The sequence below is a fragment of the Oreochromis niloticus genome, unplaced genomic scaffold (assembly GCF_001858045.2).
Source record: "Oreochromis niloticus isolate F11D_XX unplaced genomic scaffold, O_niloticus_UMD_NMBU tig00007375_pilon, whole genome shotgun sequence".
NCBI classification, from domain to species: Eukaryota; Metazoa; Chordata; class Actinopteri; order Cichliformes; family Cichlidae; genus Oreochromis; species Oreochromis niloticus.
This window is the reverse complement of record NW_020328524.1, coordinates 101,536-121,090: the sequence shown is the minus strand read 5'-3', so window position 1 is coordinate 121,090 and position 19,555 is coordinate 101,536. Positions and strand designations below refer to the sequence as shown.

Genomic DNA, 19,555 nt, shown 5'->3' with positions numbered 1-19,555 from the left:
TTACAACCTAAACCTCCCACTGTCTATAAAGCAATGATGACATCAGGGGTGGCTGTAGCTCAGGCGGTAGAGCTGATTGGAAGGTTGGTGGTTCGATTCCTGGCTTCCTCTAGTCTGCATGCCAAATATCCTTGGCATGCCAAAGATACTGTGAATGTTACTTAGAAAAGTGTGCTTGTGCGAATGGGTGTGAATGGGTGAATGCACAAGTTGTATGAAGCACTTTGAGTGCTCAGAAGAGTAGAAAAGCGCTATATGAGTCCATTTACCATTATATCATGACGTTTGGCTGCCAGGAAGTGAGCTCGGGGATGTAAACAGCAGCCAGAAACACAGCAGTGAATTCCATCAGCAGAAAATAGGGACGACATTTCAGCAGCAACAACTAAACATTGAACAATCAGCTCTGTGATTAATGAGGACATGAAGTCAGACATTCATCATTAGGAGCAGCAGCAGGAATGAGTGAGTCCATGTGCTGCTGTGACATCAGCGTTAGCTCACAGATTTGACACATGTTCAGTCCAGATGTCAGCAGGGTCTTCTCATTCAGTTTGTCCCACTGTTGGCAGTAAGAGAGCACAGCTGGTTCACCTCTGAGCCCTCACTCTGAACCACAGCACTGTCACTCATCAGTACAACACACTTTAATCACACTAAACCAGAGTCTTCCTCAGCACCTTCATCCTCACTCACCATGTCTATGCCACTAAACTCTGTGTCTGTAGTTCTGTCTGTAGTCAGAGGAGAAGCTCAGACGGTGACTGCTCTGGATATTTGTCCCTGTTTCTAACATTAGAGTTCACTTCACTACAAAGAAGCTCTTCATAGATTCTTATTTCTGTCTCTCTAACAGCAGCGTCTGAATGACCAACAACAGCAGCAGCAGCAGATTTAAAATACTAATGACACAACACAGGTACTACATGTAGATGTGAGTCTACAACACACAGCGTACGACTACCAATGCAGGATAATGCTAAGTGCACACACATTTATTGATCAACACAAAATATCATTTTATCTGAGGAACTCAAACTAATGAGAGGCGTTTAGTACTGTGTATATCTGAAGAACTAAACTACTAATCTACACTAATAAATGATGTTAATGATCACATCTGGACTCACCGAGCCTTTCTGCAGTTCCTCACAGCTGGAATCAGTCTCTGTCGTCCCCACTCTGATGTGTTGTACTTCCTCAGGTCCAACTCATCCAGAACCTCCTCTGACATCTGCAGCATGAAGGCCAGAGCTGAGCAGTGGATCTCAGAGAGTCTCCTCTCTGATCTGTTCTCTGACTTCAGGAACTCTTGGATCTCCTGATGTACTGAGAGGTCGTTCATCTCCATCAGACAGTGGAAAATGTTGATGCTTCTGTCAGGAGAGATGTCATCACTGTTCATCCCCTTCAGGTTGTTGATGATTCTCTGGATGGTTTCTGGACTGTTCTCTGTCTGACCCAGCAGACCTCCTAAGAGTCTCTGGTTGGACTCCAGACAGAGGCCATGAAGGAAGCGAACAAACAGGTCCAGGTGGCCATTTTGACTCTGGAGGGATTTCTTCATGGGTCTGTTCAGGAAGTCGTCCAGAGATGATTCCCAAAAAGTTTGTCCTAGGAAGCTCTTCACCACCTCAGTCTTCCTGTTGGTGAAACAGTGGAACATGTAGACTGCAGCCAGAAACTCCTGAATGCTCAGATGAACAAAGCAGTAGACTGGTTTCTGGAAGATCACACACTCTCTTTTGAAGATCTCTGTACAAACTCCTGAGTACACCGAGGCCTCTGTCACATCCAGACCACACTGCTCCAGGTCGTCTTGGTAGAACATGATGTTTCCTTTCTCCAGATGTTCAAACGCCAGCCTCCCCAGCTTCAGAAGAACTTCCCTGTCAGCCTCCGTCAGCTCCTGTGGACTCGTCTGATGTCCCTCATGGTACTTGTTCTTCTTCCTCTTTGTCTGAACCAGCAGGAAGTGTGAGTACATGTCAGTCAGGGTCTTGGGCAGCTCTCCTCTCTGCTCTGTAGTCAACATGTGCTCCAGAACTGTAGCAGTGATCCAGCAGAAGACTGGGATACTACACATGATGTGGAGGCTCCTGGATGTCTTCATGTGGGAGATGATTCTGCTGGACAGCTCTTCATCACTGAATCTCCTCCTGAAGTACTCCTCCTTCTGGGCGTCAGTGAAGCCTCGTACTTCTGTTAGCCTGTCGACACATGTAGGAGGGATCTGATTGGCTGCTGCAGGTCGGGAAGTTATCCAGACGAGAGCCGAGGGAAGCAGATTCCCCTGGATGAGGTTTGTCAGCAGCTGGCTGACTGATGACTTCTGTGTGACATCAGACAGCAGCTTCCTGTTGGTGAAATCCAATGAAAGTCTGCTTTCATCCAGGCCGTCAAAGATGAACAAAAGCTGAGAGACAGCCAGCTTCTCTGCTGTGACCTTCTGTAATGTTGGATGGAAAACATGGAGCAGCTCCAGAAGACTGTACTGCTCATCTCTGATCAGGTTCAGCTCCCTGAATGAAAGCAGAACCACCACACTGACATGTTGGTTCTCCAAGCCCTCTGCCCAGTCCAGAGTGAACTTCTGCACTGAGAAGGTTTTTCCAACACCAGCCACGCCGTTGGTCAGAACCACTCTGATGGGTCTCTGTTGGTCAGGTAAGGCTTTAAAGATGTCCTGGCACCTGATTGGAGCGTCATGGAGGGCGTCCATCTTGGAAGCTGTCTCCAGCTGCCTCACCTCATGTTGGGTATGAACCTCTTCACTCTGTCCCTCTGTGATGTAGAGCTCAGTGTAGATCCTGTTGAGGAGGGTTCTACTTCCTGTGTCATCACTTCCTTCAGTCACACGTTCACATCTCCTCCTCAGACTGATCTTATGTTCATCTAAAACCTCCTGCAGACCAACATCTGCTGAAAGAAAGAGAAACAGAAAGAAAACTCTTCAATGTCTGAACAACACAAGAAGTCCAGTTTTCAGAAATGAGTCCATCAGCAGACAGATGTTCAGTCTTACTTTGTACACAGCTGCTCTGACTGGCTGTCTGCAGTCCAGCTCTGGTTCTGGATCTTTCTCCACACTGGGGACAGGAGGAGTCTCCTGATGAAGCAGACTGGTCCCAGTATGAGCAGATGCACTGTCTGCAGAACCACAAACATATCCAAAGTGAGCAGGTTCCCCTCCAGCATAAACTCTAAGCAGCTAAAACATGAATGAATGTAAAAAGTGTCCCAGCTGTCAGTCAGACTGTACTCGGTGCCACATTACAGATGTGGTTTCTGACAGCTGCTCCAGCTGCAGGATCAAACACACACAAGTCCAAACATCTTTGCCGTTGCTACTTCTTTATTATTGAACTACTCAACATGTAGTTCTTGTCCCAGCTGAACATTAGTTATGCAGCCTTTAGCATTAGCATTGTTAGCATGTCTGCAACAGAAACATGGTCAGAAACTGTTGAGAGGGGCCGGCACAGGAGAAGTTATTACAATCAACCCACCGCTGACTCAGTAAGAGTCAGGGCGAATCCTCTCCCACTCAGTCTGAGGGGAATCCACACTGCACACTGGTCCTAATGTCACATCACGCGACAATTACAAGGAAGGAGGAGAGGTAGGAAAGACTAAGGAAAGGAAACAATCAAAGGGAACACTAACAGATCACCTTCTGTAGTGTCTCTGGGTTCACCTGGTGACCAGCCTCTATGTCCACACTGGCTCAAGTGTGTAAATAATCAGACTTTTCTTTGTGTGCAGCAGCTGTGAGATGAAGGCTCCAGGACATCTACATGGAGACTAAACATTTCAGAGTATCTCCTAAGTTCAGGCTCAGGAGTGAAGCTTCACTACAATCACGTTCACAGCTCTGGTCTCTGCTGATCAAACTACAACTCTTAGATTAGAACTACAGACTTCTAAATGTTATTTTAGGAAACTTATTCTCACAGTACAACATGACACATTGTTTCCATGTTTGTCCAAATGGTTTTTTCATGACTTTCAGCAGAAAATATAGTTTTTAAATGAGTCGTATCCAGGAAGAAAAAGAAAACCTGTTTCAGGTGATCATTCATTGCAGTATTCTCCATCTATAAGATCAAAGAAATATGGGAAACATTACTAACAGAATCTGCCACAACGACTTTGTGCAGCAACTCTAAACATTTCTGTAGCTGCTGATTGTTCAGGTCAGGTTCACTTAGTTTGAAGCTTCTAAAACATTTTCTTACTTTTCTTTGACGTTATTTGGAACAACGTCTTGTTTGCTTTGTGTCTGTCTTGCTTTCTCCTGACACTTACTTCATATACACAATATCCTCGTGAGAACCAGCCTATTTATGTCCTCTGTAAAGGACATTTGTTTTCGGTCTACATCTTTTGAGTTATTCGAGCTACCCTACTAACTCCTGATGTGCTAGACAGAGGACATCCTGGGCTGACCACTGACTTGTCATGTAAACTAGAAACCAGGTCACATGATCCACATCCGGGATCACTGAAACCTGATCTCACCTGCTGACAACAACACAAAAGCAATAAATGGACAGAACATTGGGAACAGCTCTGATTGTGATACAGTCAGCTCACTACAAACTCCGACCTCAGTATGAATTAAAGCTCTTTTATGGTCACTCAGACACTTTAGGATCACATGATGTTCACACATGATATCTGTGGCTGTCATAGTTTAGCTCCTCTAAAACAGCAATAAGGATCATTATTAGGTTATCTACATTATTATATAAATAACAATAACTTAAAGCAAAAATTGGGAAACGTAAAGTCCGAAGTCTTTATATTAAGGGCCATCAGTCAAAAAATATTGTTTGCTCTGGGTCTAAAAAGAGCGAGTTGTGTGTGACATCTTCTTTTGCACATGCGGGCCGCTTTGAGCGTTCACACTAGAGCGCGTTTGCTCTCGCATTTTATTTGTAGTGTGAACAAGCAGACAAAAAAAATCGGATTTGATCAAAAAATCGGAATTGAGCTTTAAGACCTGCAGTGTGAACGTAGCCTAATACCTGCAGGACACCGGCCCTCGAGGCCTGGAGTTCAACACCCCTGCCCTAAACAAACTGAATCTGTGCACTAAAGTGTGGATCTGTTAGGTTGTGTTGTGGTGATTCTCGGGTTGGGGAATGGATGTTGACACAGGAATACAAAATAACACCAATGGAAGATGGACAAGAAAAGGTCAAAGGTCATCAGGTGCTCAGTTTAGAAAACAGAGAAAAGAAGAAATGTAAGCAGATGTGTGATTGGATAATGGCAGCTGTTATGTATCCTGAAACAGGACAACATTCATTAGTAGGAAAACTTCTGTTTACATTTGTTAGCCACTTGGCTATGATAGTAAACAGCAGACAGACAGTAGACACTGATGTGGTTCATTGAATCTTTTGGACTGTGTTCAGTACAATATTAATTAGCCATTAATTGGAAGAAGAGCTGTATTGTTGATTTGTCTCCTATTCAACTTAACACTAGAATTACTGAGCCTTTTTTCCCTGGTGCAAGTCCCTACTACTAGATTTACTGGCCTGCGCAGATTTGCGTAAATTCCCCCCAACCTTAACACCTCTTGGCACCCCGCTGAGATTTTCACAGGTCGTCAGCTCCATTGTTCTCCTGCTTTTGTTGTGCAAACACACCCTCCCCCAACCCCTAACCATGAGAGATTCAAGTTTTTCCTTCCCTGCAAGGCTGCTTTCCTTCCTTACCTGCCTGCATGCCTGTCCATAAACATATATACACAGAGTTGTACATATATTTATATATTTATATAGCCACACCTTATATAATATGCATAAAGTCTAGTTATACACACAGACACATCTATATCATATACACACACACACACACATATATATATATATACATACACATATATGTGTGTGTGTGTATATATGATATAGATGTGTCTGTGTGTATAACTATGTATGTATGTATATATGTATATATATATAAAATATGTATATATGTATATATATATAAAATGTTTGTATAGTGCACTTTCTATACCTTGCTCTGTCCACTTTTTTGCAATGACAATGCAGATTTTCTACTTGTGGGACAAATAAATGCAGATTTGCTGTGTGTGTGTGTGTGTGTGTGTGTGTGTGTGTGTGTGTGTGTGTGTGTGTGTGTGCGCAACATTGGCATTTGTTTACTCAGATCCAAGGCAGGCCAAACCTCTGTGTTACAACCTACATACAAAAGACAGACATTCACAATATATGGGTACACAAGTCTGTTTTATTTCAAAGTGTTTCAAACTTTACAGGGTTTGCAGACCCAGTGTCCATCATCCCTGCATTTGGCACAGGTGAATTTCTTACATGTTGCACAGGTAAATCTGCTGCGATTCCTGTTGCAGCTCTCTTGCACCTGGCACTGTGTTGTCTTTACAGTCCCTGGCACAGCACCTGCCTCTGTGCTAAGATTTCCTTGTGCTGCATGAATCGGCAACGAAGTTGCTGAGCTAGAAGACTCAGAAACAATCTTCTTTTGCCTGTCCACCCTGTACATGCCTTGTACAAAATGTAGGCATTCACTGCCGCCAGGTCCAGCATATTGTAGAAAACCGCTACTGGCCACCTGCGTGTTGCTGATCTTACAGAATACATCCGTGCCATTTGGTCCAACACGTCTACACCACACTGTAAAAGCAGAGCGAGAGAGTCATGAGTATATGTTTTTTTCTATAGGCCTGTATAGCACACATCAGAAAACATTGTAGCACTGGTGTAAAATTGTACACACATTCACATACCTTCATGTGGTTGTAGTCTGTGATCGTGTTGGGTTTCCTCTTTCTGCCGTCACCGATCGTCACGTCTTGGTGCATGGAACTTAGAACACACACAGTCTTGGTTTTTTTAGGTGCATAAATTGTCAAGGACACACTGCCACTTCTAAGCACTGAAGTGGAGAATACCTCTCGCTTTGCAGTATCTTTTGCAAGTTGAGGAAGTTCACGCTGGACTTTATTCACCGTGCCCAGTAATGTTGTTTTGCGCTGCAGCAGTCTGTGCGACAGTGACAGTGAAGTAAAGAAATTGTCCGTTGTGACATTTCTTCCATCATCCAAAAACGGCTCCATCAGTTTCATGACCACGTTCTCTGCCAGCCTCTCTCCCTTCTGACGACTGGGGTCCTTTCCCAAGTAAGGAGATGCACTGCAGACATATTTGGTGTCCAAATCCGTGGCCATCCAGAACTTGATCCCAAATTTGTCTGGCTTGGTTGCAATATACTGGGTGAATGGACAACAAACCTTGGTAGGGAACAGCTGTTCATCTATGGTCATGTGTTCCCCTGGAGTGAAACTCTTAGCACAGTTCTCGTTGAAGCGTGTCCAGATGTCGGAGATCGCTGCAAATTTGTCTGTTTTCACCCGTTCTGCCCGCGTGTCCCTGTCATCAAATCGAAGGTGTTGCATAATTGAAATGAATCTATCTCGGGGCATTGTCTCTTTGATTAGTGGCACCAGAAAACTTTCTGACCAGCAATCCACAATGGCACCAACAGGACACATGATTGCTCTTACAAACAGGATTGAAATGAATGCCATAAGTTCATGAACTTAAAGCATAAAGTCTAGTTATACACACAGACACATCTATATCATACAGATATATATATATATATATATATATATATATATATATATATATATATATATATATAGCAGATCCCGGGAACAACATCGGAGATCTCTGTCCAGAAGAGCGCAGTCCTAGGAACAGCTAAGATACTGCGCAGGACCCTCAAGCTCCCAGGCCTCTGGTAGAGGACCCGAGCTTGAAGGATAAACCGCCCACAGGGGCGTGCTGGGTGTTTTTTTTTTTTATATATGTGTATGTGTGTGTATGTATATATATATATACATACACACACACACACACACACACACACACACACACACACACACACACGTAGACAGATAGATATGTGTGTGTGTGTGTATACATACACCAATATTTTTGAATACACGTGTCCATATTTATGTTTCCAGATTGTTTGTATAGTGCACTTTCTATACCGTGCTCTGTCCACTTTTTTGCAATGACAATGCAGATTTTCCACTTGTGGGACAAATAAATGCAGATTTGCTGTGTGTGTGTGTGTGTGTGTGTGTGTGTGTGTGTGTGTGTTTGTGCAACATTGGCATTTGTTTACTTAGATCCAAGGCAGGCCAAACCTCTGTCTTACAACCTACATACAAAAGACAGACATTCACAATATATGGGTACACAAGTCTGTTTTATTTCAAAGTCTTTCAAACTTTGAAACGAACCTTGGTAGGGAACAGCTGTTCCCTACCAAGCATTTCTTGCAGCTGGCAACAACGGTCGTGCATTCAGTATAGTTGTGACTTCCGCAAAAAATGTGGTCAAAATCTCATGAGTAAGTTGAAGCATTTCTATCAGGCATTTCTGAAAGTTGTAACACAGAGGTTTGGCCTGCCTTGGATCTGAGCAACTCTGAGTGAGCAAATGCAAATGTGCCAGGCCTCAAGGACAATGGGTGGTTTGCACAACAAAAGCTGTAGGAGAAACAAGCTGACGACCTGTGAAAATCTCAGCAGGGGTGCTTAACACCTCGGGACTTGCACCAGAAAATAAAAAAGCCAGTAATTCTAGGGGGTATTGGGTTTAGGGAAGTTACGCAAATTTGCGCAGGATAGTAAATCTAGTGTTAAAACGTCAAACTAATATATGATATTGACTCATTAGATGTAAAGTAAGATATTTCAAGCCTTTATTTGCAATATTTTTGATGATTGTGTCTTACAGCTTCTGAAAAACCCAGTTTCTAAATCTCTAATTATCTAATGTATATATGGGGGTTTTGCCCAGGGCACCAAACTGGCTAGGACCGCCCCTGCCTGTGTACATGTCCCATGTTTAGTCTGTCTTGTCTTCATGTGTGTTTAACTATTGTCTCTGTGTCCCTCACTCTCTCTCCTGTCTGTCTCCTGCATCGTGTCACGTCTGTGTCTTTTTCTGTTTCCTGTTTTTGTCACAGCGCGGTGCACTGGTGTGTTAGTTAGAGCAGGGCCCAAGAGCAGACGTGACATGACTTCACAAAAGGCGAGCCTTTATTATGACTGATGACAGAAGGCAAAACAAATGCTGAGACGAGTGCAGGCAAGACAACTAAACTGGAAAACAGACTAAGAAAAACCTATGAAACTGTGATAAAGCTATGAAACTTCGAGAACTAATTCTATGACTGTGACTATGAGAACTGTGACTACTATGACGAGACATAACTGGGAAGGTTACACAGACGACGCGACACAGACTTAATGAAACACATAGGCTGTGTCCCAATTCAGGGTCTGCACGCTTGAAGTACGCATTTCAAGTGCGATTACGTCACCGCCACGCGACGACAGCTGTCCCAATTCAAAGTGTACTTCAAATGCATACTCCAAATGCACCGTCGATTTCCCCAAATATCAAGCGTGGTCCGGTGCACGCTTTGTGGTCCCATATATCCCACAATTCATAGCGTGGCGGTGGGTGTGGATAATTTTGCCGCAAAATACGGCAGACGGCAGAAGGGAGCGGCCGAAGAGTGAACTGTCAAAAGTAAGTACTGAATATGATGTCACTTATTTATGTGCGAGTGTTTAAGAACATTAAAACATTACTGTTGGCCACATGTCGGCAAAGTTATGTGACATTAGTGATGTTTGTACTTTCAGCGTTAACCTTGTTTTAAAGCCTCTACTTCTAAATATATATATATAGTTGACCTTAATCTTACAGAGAATGTGATGATTTTATGCGTAATTAAAGTCAGTCATATAGCCACAAACACAACAAGCTGAAAGTCAGTGATGCTGCTCGGTTTGCAGTCCTGAATATGACGGCACAAGCAGGATTCACTGCACTGTTAATGTTAGCTATGTTATATTGCTGCCTCTGTTCGGTGGTGTCGAGCCAAACGGACTTTAACGTGTGTTTGAACGAGCTGACGGTTCACTCGTTAAGCTGAAAGAAAGATGCTTTAATCACAGGAGTCACACATGTGTCCACTGGACCATCTGGGACTCTTCTTGTTTAGCACTCGTAATAACACAAACACTAAATCCTCCTTCTCTTGTGCTGTTTTGTAGCAGTGTGTACACCTGAGACTGTCACCTGTCTGTCTGTCCTGCACTCTCTCTCTGTTTCTTTCTCTCTGATTGTGGAATAAAAGTATGAACATGTATTTATAAGTTACACTTGTGTTTGAATCCTGCAGCTTATCACACATTTGATTTCCATGTGTGACAACTGCAAGTGTCCAGAGTGAGGACAGACTGAGGGACCCACTGCTGCACATCATCTGTGAGGCTTTGCACCCCTGATGATCCACCAGGACAAACACAGCAGTGTGTGAGGAAGAGGAGGAGGAAGAGCCAGCAGCAGCTGACAGATGGAGAGAATAGACAGACTGTTCCCTGTTTGTGAAGGACTGCTAGAAAAGTTTAAAAGAACTAATTGTCTGTCCTGAATCAGTCTTATTAGGTAATGTTCAAATAATGTTATCATCCCAGTGTTTTCAGTGTGGGAGAAAGTACTCAGGGCCTTCAAGTTACACACTATGAAAGGCAGCAACAAGTTTAATATTCAGAAACCTAAAGTATGTGTAGGAGCCATTTTTGGGTTAATGCCTTATGTGGCCGCTAGAGGTCACCTTTTTCTGTTTTGCTCATGTAAAGGTATTTAAGGTAGACGCACGTAATCAGCGTCAGGTGTGTCGTTAATTGTGAGAAGGCAAACAGTTTGTGACCGCTGCGCTGTTATGTCAAGATGGTATTGGAATAAAGAACAAAAGGAAAAGATAAGTACTGCTGGAGTTATTGGACTGTTTACTTAATTCATCCATACCAGTGACATCGCGTCACCACCCGTTAACGGCCACCTCAGTGGCTTCAAGCGTAGGCTTAGCCTCTACAATTAGGCTACGTTCACACTGCAGGCGAAAGCGCATCAAATCCGATTTTTTTGACCCTATGCGACCCATATCCGATCATGGTATGACAGTGTGAACGGCACAAATACGATATTTTCAAATCCGATCTGGGTCACTTTCGTATGTGGTCCTGAATCCGATACATATCCGATGTTTTAGAAAGCGACTGCTGTGTGAACGGTCAAGTCGCATTAAATCCGTCTTTTACGTCACTGACACAAGACAGACGCCAATTATCAGCGCCGGAAAAGCGCCCGATAGGACATCGCGAACGAAAAAAACAAAACAAAAAAACCCATCGCGAACGATTTCTTGCCATCCGGTGAAACTGTTAGGAAGACCACGTTGGAGAAATGTGAACATTTTATTTTTACTGTATTTTCTGCAGATTCTGACAGAAATCTGCAACTATCCTTTGAAGCACCACTCCTCTAAAACAGCAAAAAGAATCATTATTAGGTTATTTGCATTATTATGTAAATAACAAAATAACTTAAAGCAAAAATTTGGAAACATAAAGTCCGAAGTCTTTATATTAAGGGCAATCAGTCAAACAATATTGTTTGCTCTGGGTCTAAAAAGAGCGAGTTGTGTGTGACATCTTCTTTTGCGCATGCGGGCCGCTTTGAGCGTTCACACTAGAGCGCGTTTGATGTCGCATTTTATGTGTAGTGTGAACAGGCAGACAAAAAAATCGGATTTGATCAAAAAATCGGAATTGAGCATTAAGACCTGCAGTGTGAACGTAGTCTTAGAGTCACAAACTAGCTTTGCTATGGGGAAAAGTTTGTGCCAACTGCGCCGCGGTGTTTTGGGGGCTCGGCGCAAACAGGACAATTAAAGTCTGAGTGATCGGTCGCCGTGGAGAGCTGAATGCCGTTTGGAAACGTTTTACTGTGGAGGGTTCACGAGGAGCGGACAGCTGGAGTATCGGTCTGTCAGCTGACGACGTGGGATTCCTGGTGACTGTTCCGTGGATATTGGAGAGGACTCAGAATTCTTCATCGGAATCAGCACGGCGCCCAACATAAGGTATGAGTAGCGCTACTAATAAATGGCCATTTATAAAAAGTGTGCACACTTATTTAAGAAGACGTAATTCCAATGCATTGGTGGTCAAACATAATAAATCTGATTTATAAACAAACTTTTGCATGTGCGCATAAACCCTCAATACTTGGTAAATATTTGAGTTTTGGGACATTTGAACTATGGACACAAATAAAGCTGCTGACAGGCTCCCTGAGCCTGCTGCAGAGTCAGTTGTGCAAAGTAGCAACGCCAGCAAGGCTGGGACGCATCCAGAAAAGGAAAAACGAGTGGTGAAATTGACTGCTAAGGCACTTGCAGAGAAACTGGACAGACTGCAACGTGATAGAAAAGCTAAAGTAAATAAAGCTAATAATTTAAAAGAGAGTATAAGGGTCTCAATGGAAAAAAATGAAACTTCTATGGTTCAAGCATCATTTAATGATTTTTTTGGTTTGTGTAATGAAGCAAAAATAGTTCATGGTTCATTGATGTGTTTGTTACCAGATGATGAAAAAGAAAAGCATGAAACATGGTTTAAAGCGAAAACAATGCATTATGATGAGTTCACTCATGAAGTGAAAGAATGGTTATCAGGTTGCGAACATTTACATTTAAAGGGTGATCATGGTGTTGATGATGGTGTTAAGCCAGAGGACAGTGTTTCAAATGTTGTTGGTCAACAGTTGCTAAAAGCTCATCTAGTGGTAAAGTGAGCACAACTTCTTCTGCCAGAATAAAAGCAGAAGCAGAAAAAGCAGCATTACTCGCTCGCATGGCAGTCCTAAAAGAGAAGCATGCTTTGGAGGAGCAAGAACTAAAGCTAAGGAGGAAACGTGAACAGCTTGAGCTTGAAGCTTTGCTTTCTGCCTCTTCTGCAAAGTTAGCTGTTCTCCAAGCTGCTGAAGTTCAAAGTATATCTAACATATCGTCCAATGCTATGAATTCATATTATGAAAGGGAAATCAGGAAAACGGCTGCTTCAGCCGCAGTCAAGCCCAGTACACCAGTCAATGAAGATAAACCTGCAATGCAAATGGTACAGACTGAAAGCAACATATCTGCAATGATCCTGCCAGAAACGGAAATGGAAAGTGAGCCACAAGCTCAAACGGTCATCACAACGCAATTTCACGATGTGGATCCTCCACAGCCCAGGCCGATTCCTACAGCGGGAGAAAGACAGTCGGAGGACATTTGTACCATTTTACAAAGACAAAATGAAATAACTGCCACCCTTGTTCAGCATCAGCGTTCATCGTCATTACCATCCAGGAAAATACCTGTATTCGATGGGGATCCTCTTCAATACATGTCTTTCATTAATGCGTTTGAACAAGGAGTGGAAGAAAAGGCCAATATGAAGGACTGCTTGTATTACTTGGAGCAGTTTACAACAGGACAGCCGAGAGAGCTGGTACGCAGTTGTCAACATATGGCTGCAGGACAAGGCTATATACAAGCAAAGCAACTGCTCAAAGAACACTTCGGAAATGAATATAAAATTGCAACTGCTTACATTGAAAAGGCATTATCTTGGCCTGCAATTAAGAATGAAGACGTGAAATCATTGCGAGCATATTCTCTTTTCTTACGTGGGAGTTGTAATGTCATGAAAACATTGCAGTATATGCAGGAACTGGACATGCCAGTGAACATGAAAATCATTTTGTGCAAGTTGCCATATAAAATGAGAGAGAAATGGAGAGCCTTTGCATATGATATATTGGAAACTTCTAAGCACAGAGCTCGGTTTCAAGATTTGGTTGCATTTATTGAAAAGCAGGTGAAAATTCTTTCGGATCCTTTATTTGGGGACATTCAGAATGTAACGTCAACAATCCCTGTCTCAAAGGCTGACAACAGACTGAAGTCACAACCAATCAAACAAATTAAAGGGAACAGCTTTGCTGCTACAGTCACACCCATGAACATGAATAAAACCTATGGCACGGAAAGGCTGATTACCACAACAAGCCATGACTTCACAGTAAGGCCATCTTGTGTCTGCTGTACTCAACGACACACACTGGAGGAGTGTCAACAGTTTCAGCGGAAGAAGCACAGAGACAAAATGCTTTTTCTAAAGGAGAAAGGGCTGTGTTTTGGTTGCTTAGGTGCTGGGCACGTAAGCAAGGACTGTGCTAAGCGTTTGACATGTAGGACGTGTGGTAAGGGTCATCCCACTGTCCTCCATATTGATAACAATTGTTTAAGTCCAGAATCTTGTGGAGAGCCCTCCTCTTCAAAGAACGTAACTCCTATGAAAACCTGTGGCCATACAGGGGCCGGAAGAGACAGCGGTTTGCTTTCCATTCTGCCAGTTCAAATAAAGTCTGTTAAAGGTAGTCATGTCATACAGACATATGCTTTTTTAGATCCTGGCAGTTCAGCTAGCTTCTTTTCAGAGCACCTCATGCAAAAGCTAAATCTTGTGGGCAAAAGAACGCACTTCCTGTTACAAACGATGGGTCAAGTAAAGGTTGTCTCTGCCCACTCACTTACTGGTCTTGAAGTTTCTGGTTTAGGCAGCAATGCTTTCTATGAACTTCCAGAAATCCTAACACAGGAAAGGATGCCTGTCACCACGGATAACTTTGTAAAGGAAGAAGATCTGATCAGGTGGCCATATCTGTCAAAGGTTCAAATTCCCCACATAATGGCTAATGTGGACCTGTTGATTGGATGCAATGCTCCCAAGTTATTGGAACCATGGGAGGTCATTCATAGCCAGGGGAATGGCCCATATGCTATAAGAACGGCATTGGGTTGGGTCATAAATGGGCCCATGGAAGATGGGAAAAACAACTTGGACAGCGAGCACCCACCAACAGTTGTAAATAGGATATCTGTTTGTAAGCTGGAGGAAATATTGAAAAGTCAATATAACTATGACTTTAATGAAAAGGTTATAGAGGAAAAGGGTTTGTCAAGGGAGGACCTTAAGTTCATGAAAATCATGGAAAAATCTGCAACAATGGAAGATGGACACTACTGTTTGAAGCTACCTTTTAAACAGGATAACATAAAGATGCCAAACAATTTCTCCATAGTTAAACAAAGATTGCAAAGTCTAAAACAAAAACTTCTCAACAATGAACAGTTGCATAAAGAATATAAAAACTTTATGGACGAGATGCTAAGTAATGGATATGCAGAGCAAATACCTTCACAGCAGTTGTCTTGCGAAAATGGTCAGAAGTGGTACATTCCTCATCACGCAGTCTACCATCCCAGAAAACGATCTATAAGAATTGTATTTGACTGTGGGGCATCATTCCAGGGGACATCATTAACCCTTTAAAACCGGTCGGAGCGGGCACGCTCCGTTTTGCGTAACTATTTTTAAATCCCGGTAGCTCTGCAACCACGTAAGCTAGAGCAATAATTTTTTTTACATATGAAACTGGAGAAGTTGTACTTACATCTTATTCCATCAGCTTGTCCTAGGTCACGGTTTTCTTCCACATATAGCTTTGCAAAAACTGCATAAAAAGCGCTTGCAGCAACAAAAACATAATATTCCAGAAACACATTTTGCCGATCCGATCAGCTGTTCATAACACTTCCTACGTTGGAATAGACGTCAGCGCAAACTTTCGCATGTCCGCCATTACCTGCCCGAAACCGGAAGTGACGTCATTTTCGCGGAAATGTAGTTTTTTTTTACTATCAGGGCCTCAGAGCCTATACTGGTGTTTTTAAAAGTTATGTTTGACTTTATAACTTTCTGTGTCGTTTCTGGGATGCTTAGAACTCGAATTGCACTGCTGGAAATAGTTTATTTTGATGCATATGCTGCTTTTTTGCAAATTTGCACTATAATATTTATTTTCGTTTTTCCTGCAGTATATAAAAATTGGTGTATTTCAAAAGTAAAACTATGAAGACGCTTCAAATAAATTTCCTGTGGTGGGAAACTAGTTTGTGCAACTTTTTTGTATTTACAGTTTTGAGGGATAAGCCTCTTAAATTTCTCTAACTAGAAATATATGTTAAAAAAACAAAAACGATTTTCAATTTTTTTGTAGTTTATTGCACTTTTTTGCAATTTATGTAATTACTATGCACTTAATGCATACATATTATTAAAATTTGGGCTATAATGGTTGTATTGATGTATATCAACTTGAAATGCTCCCAAAATTGGCACTACAGCATGTAAAAATATAATATAAGCTCTGGCGGACTTGGTTCTATGGTAGGTCTTAAAGGGTTAAACAAGCAGCTCTTACAGGGTCCTAATCTCACAAGTACATTGCTTGGGGTTTTGCTTAGATTTCGACAGGATCGAGTCGCATTTATGGGTGACATAGAGGCAATGTTTTATCAAGTTAAAGTTGCCAAAGAGGACAGAGACTTTCTGCGTTTTTTGTGGTGGCCAGATGGAGATCTGAGCAAGGACGTAATTGAGTTTCGAATGACTGTTCATCTGTTCGGTGCAGTATCCTCCCCGAGCTGTGCCAGTTTCGCTTTGAGAAAAACGGCTGAGGACAATCAAACTGAATTCATGGACAAGGTATGTGAAACGATAAAAGAGAACTTCTATGTGGACGACTGTTTAAAGAGTGTGGCCTCCACCTCAGATGCTGTTGATTTGGTCAAAGATCTTTCAGCACTTTGTCAAAGGGGAGGATTTACACTGACCAAGTGGGTTAGTAACAATCGCACCCTGTTGCAAAGTATGTCAGAGGAGCAAAGGGCTAAAGACTTGAAAGAATTAAATCTTGACAGAGACAAACTTCCGGTAGAAAGAGCTCTGGGCTTGCAGTGGTGTGTGGAAACTGATACATTCAACTTCAAGATGGATGTTCCTCAAAAATCCTGTACTAGGCGTGGAATGTTGTCAATATCAAGCTCTATTTACGATCCTTTGGGATTCCTTGCACCAGTCCTGCTGCCTGCCAAAAGAATGCAGCAGGAGCTTTGCAAAAGGAAACTGGGATGGGATGAACCAATACCCCAAACCATGTTGCAAAAGTGGAAAATTTGGCTCAGTGATTTGCAAACGCTTTCCCATTTCAAGGTTAAAAGGTGTATACAACCAAGAGAGTTTGGACCTGTCTCACATGCACAGCTACACCATTTCTCAGATGCTGGTGAATCTGGATATGGAACTGTGTCATATCTGCGCATGCAAGACAATAGGAAATCCATCCACGTAGCATTCTTGATGGGCAAGGCAAGGGTAACACCTCTAAAACCTGTCACTATTCTACGTCTGGAACTAACAGCCGCTGTAGTTGCCGTCTGAGTGGATCTCATGTTAAGGGCTCAGTTGAGAATGAAACTCGAGCAATCTGTATTTTGGACAGATAGTACATCTGTACTCAAATACATAATGAATGAGGATAAACGATTCCTTACCTTTGTGGCAAACAGAGTCTCATTCATTACAACTGCAACTAAACAATCACAATGGAGATATGTAGGCTCAAAGGAAAATCCAGCAGATGATGTTACAAGAGGGCTCAAGGCTGGGAACATTGTTCATAGCAGCCGCTGGATCGAAGGACCAAGCTTTCTGCAGAAGCCAGAAAGTGATTGGCCAACCAATCTAATGGAATGCTCCTTAGAATCAGAGGACCCTGAAGTCAAAAGTGAGGCCACAGTGAATGTTACTCGAGTAAAAGACTTGCTTGATGCTACATGTCAATTGATGGTGTACTTCTCAGACTGGAGAAGGCTCAAGGTTGCTGTTGCTTGGTTCCTTAGACTGAAGGCAATCCTTCGTTCAATGAGAGACAAGAAGAGAAGATCGCAACCTAACTTGGATAACCCAATTCGTAAAGGTACTACAAAGGAAAAAGCAAAGAAACCACAACTGTATAGACTATCTTCAAAGGATCTTCTGGAAGCTGAGCTTGCCATTATTAGATTTTGCCAGCAACAAAGATTTGGAGAGGAGATTGCTGCATTGTCAAGTGGGAAAGGTTCTGTGAGCAGGCACAGCTCAATTTATAGATTAGATCCTTATCTTGATGATGAAGGCCTCTTAAGAGTTGGGGGACGACTGACAAAGGGCTCCTTACCAGAAGAAATGAAGCATCCCTTTGTTCTTGCAAAGGATCAACATGTAGCAAGTCTCATCCTAAAGCACATTCATCAACAGCTTGGTCATAGCGGTCGTAACCACACCTTATCCACACTAAGGAGAAAATACTGGATCACAAAGGCCAACTCAGCTGTAAGAAAGGTTATCGCAGAATGTAATTTTTGCAGAAAATATCATGGAAAAGCCTTGGAGCAAAAGATGGCAGATTTACCCAAGGAAAGAATTTTGCCAGATAACCCACCATTCACCAATGTCGGAGTTGATTACTTCGGACCTATTGAAGTGAAAAGAGGACGAGGTACAGCTAAACGCTATGGAGTAATTTTCACCTGTTTAGCCAGCCGAGCAGTGCACTTGGAAGTGGCTAGCGCTCTAACCACAGATGCCTGCATTAATGCTTTGCGCCGTTTTGTGAGTCGAAGAGGTCAAGTTGCTCGCATCCAATCGGACAATGGAACCAACTTTGTTGAAGCCGACAGAGAGTTAAGGGAAGCTCTTGAATCGCTAAAACATACCCAAATAGCGGATGCTTTGCGACACATTGGAATAAAATGGAGTTTTAATCCGCCTGGAGCATCACATCATGGTGGCATTTGGGAACGGATAATTCGTATGGTCAGAAAGATTCTGAGATCCGTTCTTCAGCAACAACAGTTGGACGACGATGGATTGAATACGGTTCTGTGTGAAATTGAAGCAATTTTAAATGACAGACCCATCACAAAGCTTTCTGATGATCCAAAAGACCTAGAGCCACTTACACCAAATCACATCCTCCTAATGAAAGGAAAACCATCTTTACCACCCGGACTATTTGACCCTCAGGATATGTATTTGAAGAGAAGATGGAAACAGGCTCAGTACATCTCAGATCTTTTTTGGAAACGATGGATACACGAATACCTGCCTTTGTTACAGGAGAGACAAAAATGGAACCAAAAGAAGAAGAATCTAAAACCTGGTGATATAGTCATTATAATGGATTCTTCTGCACCACGTGGTTCCTGGCTACTTGGAAGAGTTCAGGAAACCATTCATGACAAAAATGGACTTGTACGATCTGTACGTTTAAAAACAAAGACTAATATTCTAGAAAGACCTGTAACTAAACTTTGCTTGTTACATGAGACTGTAATCTAAAAGTGTTTAAGTGCTCTATTACTTATGTTTATTTAGGTGAATGTATATGTCTAAAGTAGACTGTATTAGTGGCTCCTTATTTTCTTTGTGATTAGAATTGCCATGTCTGATAGCCATTGCAATTAGGGGCCGGGGTGTAGGAGCCATTTTTGGGTTAATGCCTTATGTGGCCGCTAGAGGTCACCTTTTTCTGTTTTGCTCATGTAAAGGTATTTAAGGTAGACGCACGTAATCAGCGTCAGGTGTGTCGTTAATTGTGAGAAGGCAAACAGTTTGTGACCGCTGTGCTGTTATGTCAAGATATTATTGGAATAAAGAACAAAAGGAAAAGATAAGTACTGCTGGAGTTAT

The 19,555-nt window shown here is 42.5% G+C and overlaps 1 protein-coding gene across 4 annotated transcripts in view; it reads right to left on the bottom strand.

Moving 5' to 3' along the window:
* Window positions 1-242: 242 nt before the first annotated feature.
* Window positions 243-19,555, bottom strand: part of LOC109200490 (protein NLRC3) — a 29,484-nt gene continuing 10,171 nt past the window's right edge. For 2 of the 4 annotated variants that reach the window (XM_025904852.1, XM_025904851.1), the window contains 3 exons: window positions 3,026-3,150; window positions 1,131-2,922; window positions 247-562 (listed from right to left, as the gene is read on the bottom strand). In XM_025904852.1, coding sequence (XP_025760637.1) covers window positions 550-562; window positions 1,131-2,922; window positions 3,026-3,150 — 1,930 coding nt within the window. In that variant the 3' untranslated portion in view covers window positions 247-549. Of the gene's footprint in view, window positions 563-1,130; window positions 2,923-3,025; window positions 3,151-19,555 lie in introns of all 4 variants that reach the window. The other 2 variants (XM_025904854.1, XM_025904853.1) reach the window with 2 other exon arrangements.